Source organism: Trachymyrmex cornetzi, unplaced genomic scaffold (assembly GCF_001594075.2).
Source record: "Trachymyrmex cornetzi isolate Tcor2-1 unplaced genomic scaffold, Tcor1.1 scaffold270, whole genome shotgun sequence".
NCBI lineage: Eukaryota > Metazoa > Arthropoda > Insecta > Hymenoptera > Formicidae > Trachymyrmex > Trachymyrmex cornetzi.
In genome coordinates, this window is record NW_017297377.1 from 876,520 (window position 1) to 890,148 (window position 13,629).

Consider the following 13,629-nt stretch of genomic DNA (forward strand, 5'->3'; position numbering starts at 1 on the left):
AATAGAGAATGGACTGCGCGATCCGTATCTAAGTAATGTATCAAATGTGGTCGACAATAACGAGAGAGAGGGACCGTGAGAGACGGCCAATCTCCCTCTCATTCTCTCTCCCATTACATCATTGAATGGAAAGAGATAGAAATGGCCGTCTGCCACGGTCCCTCTCTCTCATCCCTATCAACCATTTTCACACACGGATAGCACAGTCCAGTCTCTATGTCTTTGAGTCTACTGAACGCGACCATTATATGTCTGATTATACATCTATTTTAATTTAAGAAATTGTAATATAAATAATACAGTTACACCAAAGTTCTATATAATATACTAACACATCTTCCCTGTACTAAATTATAGAAAACTACGAATGTGAAGGAGAAAAGGAAGGCAAACGCATGAATATTTGTTGTTGACTCTTTCCTGTTTATGGTACGAAAACAACATTAGCCAATCAGCGAATCTCTGACAAAGAAAACCATATCTTTACCATTTTTGCAACGAAATATCCACTGCCTAAATTCTTTTTAAGAATCTCTAAATTCTTTGGAGTGGAATCTCATTTAAATAAGTCTGTTTTCTATAGCTAAACTAACATATATAATTTTTACACTTTTGGAATTTAAATTAAAATAGATTTATGTGTTTGATATTTATAGTCGAAGTGAGAAAGAAGTTGTAGAGAGTACAGTCTAGTGCAGGAATAAAAAAACAGACCAGAAAGGTAAAACAGACCAGAAAAGTAAGCTAAAAGAGAAAATTGAGTCAATCTTGAAAAAGAGTGAAATTTCACTCTTTAAAATGAAATTCATTTTAAAAGTTTAGAGAGTAGGAATTGGGACACTTCCATTTCTCGATGGTTCGATTCAGTATATTATATAGAGCTTTCAGAGTTTACTATTTACTCAAACTGATTTTCGTCTCTATTTCATTGTGACTTGAAATTAAAAAAAAAAGACGGATGAGTTCTTAACGTTTTCTGTCTCTTTCTAAAGCGAGATGCAATGAGAACGCGCAGTTTATACTCACCGCGTCTATGGTTGCTACGATACAAGATTTACCCCGCGACGCGATTCTTTTTAACGTGTCGTAACTGGCGACGCGCCGTGACGTTAACCTCTATCTAGTTGCAGCAGACCATTGTTGTGTGACGCTGGCACAGCCTTGACAAAAAAATGTGAAATTGTACGATCACTTGTGCGCGAGAAATTATACTTCGTTATAGCTCTTCGTTAGGAACGATCGTTAGGTGAGATGATTTTTTGGCTTGATTCTTTGAAAGGTTCCTACAACACTCAACTTGACAGGACTCGCGTATGACACTTTCGAGTTTCGAGATTACTTGAAGTACGTCAAACATCATGTGACGCTGATGTAACGGCATGTGACGTGACCGCAGTGTTATTATTGGGCGGGAATTTTTAATTAGTATTCTCCTAACACATGATTTTGTATATTGGGTAAAATAAAAATGTTTTGTATGTATAATTATACATATAATACATGTATACAATCGTTATAAATTATATTTGAATATGTTATTCGGTACTTTTGTAATTTACGATCTTTTTAATTTATATATTTTTATGTGTTACAGAGGATGATCTAATGAGGATCGAAACATTTAACATTGTATTGAAATTATTGTAATATTAAAATTTATTTATTAGCACTTAACATCCTGCATTGACTTGTATCCTTTATCATTTAATTTGTTTTAAAACATATACTTATGTACATAATGTAAATTATGTATATAAACTATAATTATCATAATATAATATAACATTATAAGTATTGTTATTATGTATATATATATTTAAAATATACATATATATATATATATATGCTAGTTATTCAATACTAGAATTAATATGTAATACTTTTTAATAATGGACAACAAACATATCGATCTTCATTACGTCATTCTCAATATTATACTATATAAAATTCAATAACGGCGAAAAGCAACCTTTATTAATAGGGTTAATCAGGATGTACCATTTCAAATTGTTCCTGCAAATTAACGAACAATTGTAAAAATACTCAACATATTTTTTTCAGGTATACAATGAAGTCCAACAAAAATATAAGTAATAGCGGACTGTGGGGCGAGTTGCCAGCAAGGGAGATGATTAAACAGGAAGTGATAACGCCAGATCTAATAGAAAACGTTTGGCGACAGGTCATGGATGATTCAAACAGTATAGACTGTGATTACCGGATTGATCGGCAACCTGAATACTTACAGTAAATATAATTTACTATGTTGATGTGTGGAATGATGCGTTAATCCATTATTAAACATTCACTAATATTTGTTATAGATTACCAATGGGAAATCTACATGTATTAAACACTGTAAATCTTCATCAACAATTACGTACAATGGTAAGATTTAAACAGATCTCTCAGTACAAAACTTTTGCTAATAATATACTACTAGTAAATATACTGATATATTAATCTCTTTTTTTTTTTTTTTAAGGAAGAGGGAACTGTGCTTGGGAATATGACTGTTGTAGAATCATCAGATTCAAAAGATTCGAAAGATTCAAAAGATATAACATATTCTAAAAGTCTATTTCATTTTCTACCTTATCAATCAAAAAGGTATTTCTTGCATTAGCTTAAATTATTGTACAACAACGCAGGCAATCACATTACTGTAATCGTATCGTTTCAGGAATACGTTTAAAGATAATTCTACAATAAATTACTTAACGCCAAAAACTGCACGAAATTTGTTAAGGCACACTGTAATCACTTTGTTAGCGCATGTAGGATATGAAAACTCGTCAGATGTAGCTATAGAAACGCTTACCGACGCCGCGGATCACTTTCTGAGGCGGATGACTCTTCTGTTGAAAGCAGCAACTGAACAAAAGGATCATGGATTTCCTGTAAGAAGAGAGAGAGTTGTGCAATTATCGTTACATTTACAGATTCTATGGTAGGTCTGTCCATAAATAATTTTGTCAAAACAACGAAGAGAAACCTATACGAAAGATATGTTATTACTATTTCAGTTTAACTTAACTGTCTCCTTGTAAAACTTTAATTAACATTATAAATTAAGACACAGTATAAGCTAAAATGAGATAGTATGTATACAGAGAGAAAACATACCTTTTTCTCAGGATTTTGGCAAAATTGTTCTTGACTAGGCTTTGCTATACAATCTTTAGTTACAATAATTGCACTCAGTAAAAAAAATAGTTTTGCAACTGTTGTAAGATTCTTTAATATGATTAGTTATACATTTAGATCCAGCAAGGAAATAAAGGCAAAAACCAATCCTATTAAACAACCTTAATTAATTAAAGATATCTTAAAGGTATAATAATAAATTGCTATCTTAACGTAGTAAAATCTTGTTTTGCTCATTTATTAACTAATATATTTACATTTAATTTATTTTATCTATTAATTTTATATTAAAGAATCTTACAACAGTTGCAAAACTACTTTTTCTGCTGAACGTAACTAATAATGTATAGTTATCTATATGTTAAATTTTTGTATTTATCAGGATGCCGTGGAGAGAGTAATGCTGGAGACAGGCATGGGAGATGTATCGGCGTTGCATAACTACTACCAGGAATACATCTTGAAGTTCGAGGAGAACACGAAGAGGAAAGTCGAGGAAATGATGGAGAGACAGAGGCAACTTGAACTTAATGCTTGTAGTACTAAGTATTGGACAGCACTGAGCCATTGACATAATGTTCTCAGGACGTACGCTGCATTTTGTGTAAATATTCGTCATCAATTTTTTTTAGACTGGATGAGGCAGCCAACAAGCTGCAATTCGAAGAGCTCGACGAATTCGGCAACGTGTACCGTGAAGTCCCAACGTTGCAGCTGCTCGATCCCGACATGGGATTTCCACCCAGCCTGGACGCTGGCTTTCAAATGCTCTATAGTCTCGAACAGGACGAGTAGGCTTTCTTTCTCGAGTTAAAATAATCTTGCTGCTTCGGGCTTCCAGACTAAATAGCATAGAAGAGGAGAAAGTGAACATGAACAATTCCCCGATCGGGAGGCAATGATTAGACGATATTTATACATCAAACAAGATGTTAATTTGTATAAGATTTACGATTTCCATTCGCCATCTCGCAATGCGCATTTCGTCTCGTGACGCAACACGTCGAGACCTAAATAAAGAATTTTCTTCCGGACTTTACATTGAGATTTTTTAATAATTATATCATGCAATTAACGAGAACGCGAACCAGAGCGAGATCGATAAGGCAGGTCGCTTATAATACAAGCGCTCGCAATTGATAAGGTAGAACGCGCATTGTCCGGCGCGACGTCACAGATACTCCGCGTCCTCGCGGATCGTAAAACGACCTGGTTCGCGTCTCCGTTATCCGCGATATAGTGCGTTTCCCTCGTACGTTTCTTGTTGCGCTCGTTACGTGTTCCCGCTCCCGAATGCATTGTCACTGAAGTGAACCCCTCAGCGCCAGCGGCCTGGAGCGTAGCATACCAGCTTTCGCCACGCGTCCCAGAATCACATCGTGACGTGCGCTGACGACACGTCAAAAATGGCAGATTCTGCGCCCAGCAAGGCCGACATCGAGGAGATATTCAAGAGGCTGCGAGCTATCCCGACTAACAAGGTTTGTTGAACGCGAACATCGCGATCTACAGATCAACGGCGAATAAAGCGGGACGAGGTCCAAGTCCATCAGACCGATCGGACGACGGGATCGCAGACGTCACGCTGTCAGCCTGCGGTTCCCCAGCGAAATCTAGCTTCCAGTTGTGTTGTTATGTACCGCAATTTTAGGATTTTACGATTTCTCATATTTTTCAAGCTTAATACTCTTCAACGGTTAATTTTCTCGGTTTTCCTAACTAACAATGTTGAAATGAAACTTTTGCAAATTTTTATTTACTTATTCATTGATCCTGATAATCTTTTAGCCTACAACACAAAAAAAAGAACCTTTGTTCTGGACCTTTCTTCGAAACACTTTCGGCAGTATAGATAGATTAGCAAAAGGGTATCTAAATTTTTTTTATAAATATTACATAATTATATTATATAAACTCTTTAAACTAAAAGGATCTCTCTTAATCTAAATAGATCTTTCATATATGATTTATTTTTACCTTTTCTAAGAATTTCAGATTTCTCTTTGTAAAAAGGATCATTATTTATTCAGTTAATATTAAGATATAATGTGATATTACTTATTATTTTAATCTTTATCCTTTACAACAAGGAAAAGTCTTTGAGTGTGAATTTTTCAGTTCTTTCATGTTTAGTAAATGTCTCGATTCAACACACTATTTGTCAAGTATATTATTGTCCAAATAATACCATTTCCTGTTATTTCTATCCTTTAAAATAGTACGTTTAAAATACTATGTCACATTTTATGCAACATACATAATTACAAGAAATTACATTCACGTCTTTTTGTCTTTCTCTTTCAGACATGTTTCGATTGCAATGCAAAGAATCCAGCATGGGCCAGTGTAACATACGGCGTGTTCTTGTGCATCGATTGCTCGGCGGTGCACCGTGGTCTGGGAGTTCATCTCACCTTCGTCAGATCCACCCAACTTGACACAAACTGGACATGGCTGCAGCTGAGGAATATGCAGCTGGGCGGTAATGCTAATGCTGTTAGTTTCGATGTCTTGTAACATTTAATAATTCCACTTATGTTAAAAAAAATTTGATTGATAATCAAATTAGTAAGTTCACATCTTGTGTTACTGTTACCTTAGAGAAAATTTTTTGCACAACAAAACTGCACCACAAACGATGCCCAGCAGAAGTATAAATCACGTGCGGCTATGCTGTATAGGGAGAAATTGGGCCAGGCATCTGCCCAAGCAATGCGTCGTTATAATACAAAGGTATTTATGTAGGATTATTGAACGAATATTTATGATATTTGGTAGGCATTATTAGATCCGTCTTAATTATGAATTATATAATAATTATAGGTCTCCCTTCCTACATCAAAAAATAAAACAATGGTGAGCTGAGTAAATGTTTTGAGAAATCAGTTCCTTCTTTTTTTCGCAATTCTATTAACATCCACTTATGACATCTTGACAAAGCTTTTTACTCCTAAACTTAAATATGTCCTTATCATTGCAATCAATACCGATGCACAGTTCTCCATGTGTGATAAGCTACAATTGTACCAATGTGTATGTTTGATTGTTTACAAAAATGCTATCCATCATTTATGATCACAATATAAAATTCGCTATCAAGACTGTATGTCGTTCATATATATTTTCAAGATATGTGTTTTAATATGATCTATTTTAATATATATACAATAATACTTATTTGTTCCTTTTGGCTGTTATATTTAATAATCTGTACCGAGTGTTTGCAAAATATCTGGACAAACTTTACCGGTGTATGTTTTATTAATTATCCAAAAAAATATATTAAACATAAGTTCGCAAATGTATTCTTTCCCATTATCAACATTGAAAGTCGTAAATTAGCAGAAAGATTTTATCGTAAATTAAGTATTAATGTTGAATACCAATATAATACAACAATAAGCATGTGATAATGTCATGCAAATATGCATTAATATATATAAAGGTAAAGTTTGGCCAAACATTTTAAAAACATTCATATTTTAATCTAATTATTCTTTTTTGCAGTTGCATTTAGAGGAAGGCACAGAAATTGTGTCAGAAGAAACGAACGAGCCAGATTTTTTCAAACAACACGAGAATTTAGATTTGCTTCAGAACGAAATGATAATTCCGACAGAAGAAAAGGCATTCCTCACATCTAATACAGTGCCAAGCAATGACAGTACAGAAAAAAGTGCACCAGAAGTTGCCTCTAATTTCCTGGGACCTTCTGTAAAACTTTTTGATTCTACCTCAAACAATCTGCAGTCTGAAAGAAAACCTACTATAGGCGGCAGAACAGGTCAATCCAAACGTCCTGGTGGAGTAAGTTCGTTTCGTGATTAACGTAACAGTTGCAACATGAAATTGTATTACAATTATTCTTTCTTTAATTACAGTTAGGGAAGAAAACTGGAAGTTTAGGTGCTCAGAGAGTTAAAACTAATTTTGATGAACTGGAGAAAAGCGTTGCAGAAGCACATAAACTGGCGCAAGAAAAGAATAAAGAAGTAACAAAGGAAGAACAAGAGGAACTCGCTACTCGTCTAGCTCAGCGGTACGAACACAATTTGACTCAACAGGCCAAGAAAATGGAAGAGAGAGCGAAGCATCTGGATCCGTCAAAAGCCTCACAGGCGGAACGTCTTGGAATGGGATTTAATGCACGAAGGTAATAAAAATACGCGCTCTATCTCATTCTAACACATTTCAAGAGACACTTGTAAGATTTGTTTAAAGAGTCTAAATCGACGTTAAAAAGGACATATAAGACTCAAATAAATACTTGAATATTATTTTCTTATATGTCCTTTTTAACGTCGATTTAAATTTTTTAATATTTGAGAGTCCTTTTTATTTTTTATTATTATTTATTATTTAAAGAGTTTATATATAAGTTATCTTTTCTTTTCCTTTTTTAGTGGTGCGACTCACTCCGCCCTTGGCGACATGAAGACAATAACGCAGGAGTCGAAAGGAGTCGTGACATCAATGGAGGTGCTTTCTGGAGAAACAGAATCTTTCTTTACTTTAGATGAATTTTATTCGGTTTACGCTAATAGCAAGCCGTCTTCGCGCAGCGACGAAATTGTGGTCGTGGCAGAACCGGAACCGCCTAAACGATTAGGCCCCTCTACTCGAAGCACAATTACCAAGAGCGATACAAAAATTTCGTCTATTATGGAAGGCGGCGAAGCTCAGAAGAAATTTGGTAGCGCTAAAGCTATCAGTTCGGAGCAGTATTTTCAAGACAGTACTTCCGATAATGCGGTACGAACAAATTATAAATGTAACTTTTTTAAAAAAATTTCTCGGATTAAGATTACGTTTTTTATTAGCATGTAAAGAACTTCTTTTCCTATATTTATTCTTGGATATCTGAATTTTCAGTGGGAACGTAAGAATAATTTACGCCGATTCGAGGGCTCATCCAGCATCTCATCGGCCGATTATTTTGGCATCGAAAACTCTCCAACCTCACCCACATCCTCGTTATCCATGCGTCTGACTGCGGGAAGAGCCGGAGTCGTAGATCTCGATGATGTCCGAGAGAGCGTGCGTCAAGGTGTAAACAAGGTTGCTGGGAGACTCAGTTCACTCGCGAACGCAGCAGTTTCTTCTATACAGGATCGTTATGGACTCTAAATGGAATCTATCGCATTTTATGAGAACTGTTACACTACTTATTCGGACCCAGTTTTGTCCATTGTTCAGAGTTGTAAATAAAAGCTTCTAATTGAGCTTCCGCGTAACTTATTCTTCGGATGTGTTGCGCACGAATATATATAATGTATATATATATTCGCACTTTTTATGAATAATGAATCGATGAAAGAGTGCATTGTAAAAGTAACACAGATTCGAGAATGAAAATATAAATATAATGTATTTTATAAACACGTCTGCTTCATCTCTTTACAATAGAGCCAGTATTGCACAACAAATATCTATATCAAAAGTTGTATCAATACGAGATTAAAAGTAAAATGCCCATAATAATTTAGATAAAACATGATACAATGTCGCTATACAATTCAAAACAATTATAGATCTATATACTAGGCGGTGGATTTTGGCAATGCAAAATTAATCGCGAACACGGCTTGCCGTGGAGAAAGCACACGAGTATCACTGTCATATTGTCGCAGCCGGTGCCCATAAGAGCGTCCGGCGCCAGGCAACAGTTTAAAAGTTCCTCGCAGATCTCCTCGGGATGTATCGAGCAGTTCGACGCTTCTCCATCGCCAAGCTTTGGATGCGCTAAACGCGTTCTTATGAATTGAACTACCTCTTCGCTAGTCATCACGTCCCAAATACCATCGCACGCCAAAACAACAAATTCCCAGTCCTCGTCAATGATAAACTGTTGTACCTCGGGAAACGCTATGGATTTATAATCCTTTTTGATTCAAAAGTTTAATCGAAAGGAATCATATTTGGTATTTCATTATTACCGGTCACGATCTGTTCCTGTGGCGATTTACGGTCGTTCCGCTTAAATATAAAATCCCCGAGGGCACGAGACAGCGCCAGATTGCCGTTCACCCTCTTGTACTCGACGAAACCACCCGCTGCTTCGATACGTTTGCGCTCGTCCTTTAACGTGGGCTTATGGTCTCGACTGAGGGCGACTGTCCTGCCATTGATACAAGCCACTGCTCTGCTGTCACCTGCGTTAGCCTGTAAAGCTTTTTTAGTGGTCAGGGATTCAAACATCAAGATGCATTACTGTACAGCCGAAATAAGATAAATGACTTACACTGTATAAAATATTATCTTTGATGAGGAGCGCAATGACAGTTGTTCCAGCATGTTCATCCCTAAGAGCAGCATTATTCTGCATTGCTTTGTCTAATTCTAAAAAGCCTTGTTGTATCGCACCTACGATATCGCCTTCTTTATATTCACTCCTTTTAATTATGTATTCGTGAAGATGTTTTCCAGCATGCTGCGCCATAGCTGCACCTATAAATATATAGCTATTATATAGTAAGTATTATATATCATATACATATATGTATTTATTATTATTTTATTATCTATGTATTGTCTATCAAATATCTCTAATATCCATCTTATTATCCTAAGTGAATACAATAGTGAATACAAAATATATACTCGATATACACAGTTACTTGAAAATTTACTTATGCTATTGTTTAATAAATCTTCCACACAGTATTTACCTCCATGTCCATCATAGACAGCGAAGAATGCAGTGCGTGGGTCACTGGGTAAAGAAAGTATGTGCACATGTGAATCCTCCATCTTAATGCGCCATCCTTGCATGCAGGAACTGCCTACCCGGTAATTGCTATCCCGGCAACAAGCTGACTTCTTCTTTGTAATTGGTTCGCTAAGTGTTTGTCCCATCTTTCCTCCTCAATTAATATTAAGTCTATACATGAATGAAACACGATTTAATACGATATTATCAATATTATGACAGCTAAGTTAATCAGGATTAAACGAATCCAGGCGTAGTACTTTTAAATTATCAATTCGCAGAATTTTGCTCAAAGTCTTCACCTTACGGTCAACGTCGTCGTTCTAGGACCTCAAATTTAAACGCACTTCACTCCGCTCCGGTTTCATAACAGCTTCCCATTCGGAAACGCGCTAAAACGCGCGTGATATACGATTAATTTGTCGTCAGCTCCACCCCGTGTTACTCTTCGTGTTTTCCATTCGGCCATGGGAAACAATGCGCGTAGACAGATGGACAGATCAAACAGACATCGATCGCAAGATAAACAGCTGATCCGAATTGATGACGTCAAGGTGCCGATAGTTTTTTTTGGGACGGGCCATGACGTCATTATGCAGGCAGATTTGTTCGGTGAGTTTGGGAACTCGATTATCAGAACAAACTAGGAATACTATGCTACGAATATTTTTTTTCGATAAGTTTTGGAACGCATCAAAACGCATTTGCGAACGTGGTGACGGGCGCTGTCGGCGCTGAGGCCGCTGAGCTCAGCTGAGTTGAGGGAAGAAACGACAAAAGGATTGATATAAGATAAAACAGATGTAAGATTTAAAAACAGACAATTACATAAATAGAAATGATAGCGCTTAATTAGCTGCTTAATTATCAATCTTATCTATAATTTATTATATAATGATTATATTATATCGTATTGTTGAATATATAGATAATTGAACTTAACCTGATCTTCACCGCGCAAAATGTCATGTAAATATTTCCCTCGAAAGTTCCCTAACAACACAGTGAAGTCAAAAAGAAACAGATATATATCGACTGGGTGTGATCTTATTTTCAAGAAGTATAGAAATCAATTTGAGAGCAATGGCAGGAATTAATTGCACAATTTCAACAAGTTCGCGTCAATTATTGCGGCTATGTATGAGAGGTATGAATTTGTAGATGAACAAACATCGGCGAATTTGTCTATCCATTGAAATTAACAAGATGTACATTTGTAATGTTCACATTGATGTTTTTTTTAAAAGGATTTGCATGTCCATTTTCATCTAAAAGTACAGACGAGGTCGGTGAGAGTCTGAGATTACGTGAATTCAGGAAAAAATTGCGCGAACGCGCTCCTATAGGTATGTTATGTAGTAGCAACTTTTCCTGAATTTCTATGCAAAGATAAAAAATTTTAAGCAGTAAAGAAATCGAACTTTGAACGTGACAGAGAAATTGGACGAATTGGAGGAGGGCAAGCATCCTTATCAAGAGAAAGAACCTCTGAAACCATTCCCGAACAATACAAATCCGGAAACCGGCGAAGTCGGAGGTCCTCGTGGACCAGAGCCGACTCGTTACGGCGATTGGGAAAGAAAAGGTCGTGTGTCGGACTTCTGAATCATCCTCGTTTGAGAATAGCGCAATCCATTTGTCAATAACAATTAGAAATTGTCATCAAAACATTTATATTTAAAACTTAAAACAATTCTACTTTGAAATACAATGTTATACGATTAAACCTTTATTTTGATATCAAGTTAATAAATATATATCTCTTATAACAATCGAATCTTTTAATTCAATTTTAATAAAATTAGGAAATGTAACAAATTTATCTAAATGAATCCAAAATATTAATTTAAAACAGCGTAGCTAGTTAACCATATAAGGATTGAATTAATATTTAAATTTTAAGCTCAAAAACATTTAAGTTTTAAAAAATTGAAGTAAACGCGAAATAAAATTGAAAATATTTATCACATTTAGAAAATGTTATAATTGCTTCTTACGAGGCAAAATATTCAATGCAATCTAGTCATCTAGCCATATTGGCGACAGTGTTTTATTAATAAAATTATAAAATTGTCACGTCATTGTTTTCATACGATTGCGGACAATTTAGTTTCTTCGTAAAATATTTGCATGATGATTCGCTTAAATTGTAATATTTTGACGAATCTACAAGCAAGAAGTTGTAGACGATTTGTTACAAGTATGTATCGGTGCTTCAGAATATTTTAAGTTTGCAAACTTCAATGAATTTTTGCGAATAATTTTTATTCTTGCTTATATATAGTATATATATATATATATGTATATATATATATATAATCTTCATTTTATTGGATATAAAAAATAAAAGAGTAATACATTTAGGTGCTTTTTTCCTAAAACCGAAGATTTTAAATGAAACTTTAATTGAGTCCTCGGAGAACACCCAAGAGTCGCCACGAATGAAGCAATTCCATGAGAAACTTAAATTGCAACCGATACCAAGTATGTAATAACAATTAATAAAAATTAATACAATGCACAAAGATATTAGTACGAGATCCTTTTATAATGATACAATAAAAGCTTCCACAAAGAATTGGTTATGCTCAAAACTTCAGAAATTTTTATGCTGATTTTTTTCTGATTTGACACGTAGAAGTAGGACCGCGGGAAAGGTTCGTGGATTTAGTATTAGTGAAAACCGACCCGAGAACTGGAGAACTGATAACAAATGGCGAGAAAGACCCTACTAAATGGGGAGACTGGCAGCACGGTGGTAGAGTCAGTGATTTTTGAAACGAAAACACCGTGTATATTTTTTAATGTAGTTTCTATAAATATATTTAAAGAACTTCAAAGAATTCTTACTTCTTAACTTGCAATGATCAATTTTTGCATTTGTAACTATATACGCGGAAAATAAATTAAATTATTTCGGTCAGTGTTAAGTAAAATAACGTAAATCAAAATTGTTTCTTGATATGAAAAAATATATAAATTAGATAAATAATATAAGTATAGATGTATATGAAGGAAAGCTCTTGTATTATAGAACAAAAATTGTATATCAGTGAGAGGTAATAAATTACATTGTACAAAAGTGAACCTTTTTTGCTGGACTATGATACCCCCGAGTAAGTTTTCAGAAGTTACTACAAATTTATTAGTAACGACATTCCATGTTTGGTATTGTTAACTTCACATGACTTTCTTTCCGAAAGTCTGGCACTATGGCAACCTACACAAAAAGCTTAATTACGTCATAATGTACAGAGATTATCAGTACATTATACATATAAAAATATGCAACACTTTGTCAAATACTGAATACTGTATGTTAGAATAACAAACATTTTATACATCAAAGCGGTTAAATTTCTCGCTACTAATGAGAAAATGAATGTTCAACTAAATCATTAATAATATCGACATATACTATGATTGTGTAAAGGATCGAATGCATAGCTCCATCGACAAATGAATTTAAATCGATCCACAATCATTACTAAACATATTCTCACACCAGTAGCAGCGAAAATTTATTTAGCCAAGATATATAATAAATTTTCAAAGAATTAACGGTTAAACCGTTCACGTAGAAAAAGAGTTTAGTTAATTCTACAGATATATCGTATCAAGAAACATATGTACACGACACTGTAGTAAAAATTTCATTTTGTATTTGCCAGTACGTACGTTTTCAAAATTCTTCCAATCGTATCGAAAATTCTTAAAAAATAATATGCTACGAGGTTTACACTGTTGCATACGAAACGCAGAATTTCGTCTTT

General features: G+C 34.8%; 6 protein-coding genes across 8 annotated transcripts in view; 4 read left to right on the forward strand and 2 right to left on the reverse strand.

Moving 5' to 3' along the window:
- The window catches only part of LOC108761905 (MIT domain-containing protein 1), a 5,214-nt gene extending 4,116 nt beyond the window's left edge, over positions 1-1,098 (reverse strand). The window contains exon 1 of one of the 2 annotated variants that reach the window (XM_018508675.1): positions 1,027-1,098. The gene's annotated coding sequence lies outside the window, so the exon portion shown is untranslated. The remainder of the gene's footprint in view (positions 1-1,026) is intronic. The other variant, XM_018508674.1, reaches the window with a different exon arrangement.
- Positions 1,099-1,170: 72 nt separating this feature from the next.
- LOC108761904 (uncharacterized) lies at positions 1,171-4,181 on the forward strand. 2 transcript variants are annotated; one of them, XM_018508671.1, is made up of 7 exons: positions 1,171-1,246; positions 2,062-2,247; positions 2,325-2,388; positions 2,486-2,610; positions 2,684-2,900; positions 3,530-3,693; positions 3,780-4,181. In XM_018508671.1, exons 2-7 carry the CDS (start codon positions 2,069-2,071, stop codon positions 3,940-3,942), a joined length of 912 nt encoding a protein of 303 aa, XP_018364173.1. In that variant the 5' UTR covers positions 1,171-1,246; positions 2,062-2,068; the 3' UTR covers positions 3,943-4,181. The 2 variants fall into 2 exon arrangements, with proteins under 2 accessions (XP_018364173.1, XP_018364174.1); XM_018508672.1 differs by having other exon boundaries at positions 3,530-3,663.
- A 127-nt stretch (positions 4,182-4,308) lies between these two features.
- On the forward strand, positions 4,309-8,370 carry ArfGAP3 (ADP-ribosylation factor GTPase activating protein 3). Its single transcript, XM_018508669.1, has 7 exons — positions 4,309-4,628; positions 5,452-5,643; positions 5,749-5,880; positions 6,655-6,954; positions 7,029-7,300; positions 7,551-7,899; positions 8,020-8,370. Exons 1-7 carry the CDS (start codon positions 4,554-4,556, stop codon positions 8,272-8,274), a joined length of 1,575 nt encoding a protein of 524 aa, XP_018364171.1. The 5' UTR covers positions 4,309-4,553; the 3' UTR covers positions 8,275-8,370.
- Positions 8,371-8,498: 128 nt separating this feature from the next.
- On the reverse strand, positions 8,499-10,479 carry LOC108761903 (probable protein phosphatase 2C T23F11.1). Its single transcript, XM_018508670.1, has 5 exons — positions 10,159-10,479; positions 9,816-10,007; positions 9,389-9,594; positions 9,084-9,309; positions 8,499-9,012 (listed from the first exon to the last, which is right to left on the reverse strand). The coding sequence occupies exons 2-5, from the start codon at positions 10,000-10,002 to the stop codon at positions 8,681-8,683; spliced, it is 951 nt and encodes a 316-aa protein (XP_018364172.1). The 5' UTR covers positions 10,003-10,007; positions 10,159-10,479; the 3' UTR covers positions 8,499-8,680.
- A 90-nt stretch (positions 10,480-10,569) lies between these two features.
- LOC108761880 (succinate dehydrogenase assembly factor 4, mitochondrial) lies at positions 10,570-11,577 on the forward strand. The gene is made up of 4 exons (XM_018508638.1): positions 10,570-10,659; positions 10,785-11,003; positions 11,104-11,202; positions 11,292-11,577. The coding sequence occupies exons 2-4, from the start codon at positions 10,940-10,942 to the stop codon at positions 11,459-11,461; spliced, it is 333 nt and encodes a 110-aa protein (XP_018364140.1). The 5' UTR covers positions 10,570-10,659; positions 10,785-10,939; the 3' UTR covers positions 11,462-11,577.
- Positions 11,578-11,817: 240 nt separating this feature from the next.
- LOC108761881 (uncharacterized) lies at positions 11,818-13,210 on the forward strand. The gene is made up of 3 exons (XM_018508639.1): positions 11,818-12,056; positions 12,221-12,340; positions 12,495-13,210. The coding sequence occupies exons 1-3, from the start codon at positions 11,987-11,989 to the stop codon at positions 12,632-12,634; spliced, it is 330 nt and encodes a 109-aa protein (XP_018364141.1). The 5' UTR covers positions 11,818-11,986; the 3' UTR covers positions 12,635-13,210.
- Positions 13,211-13,629: the final 419 nt, after the last annotated feature.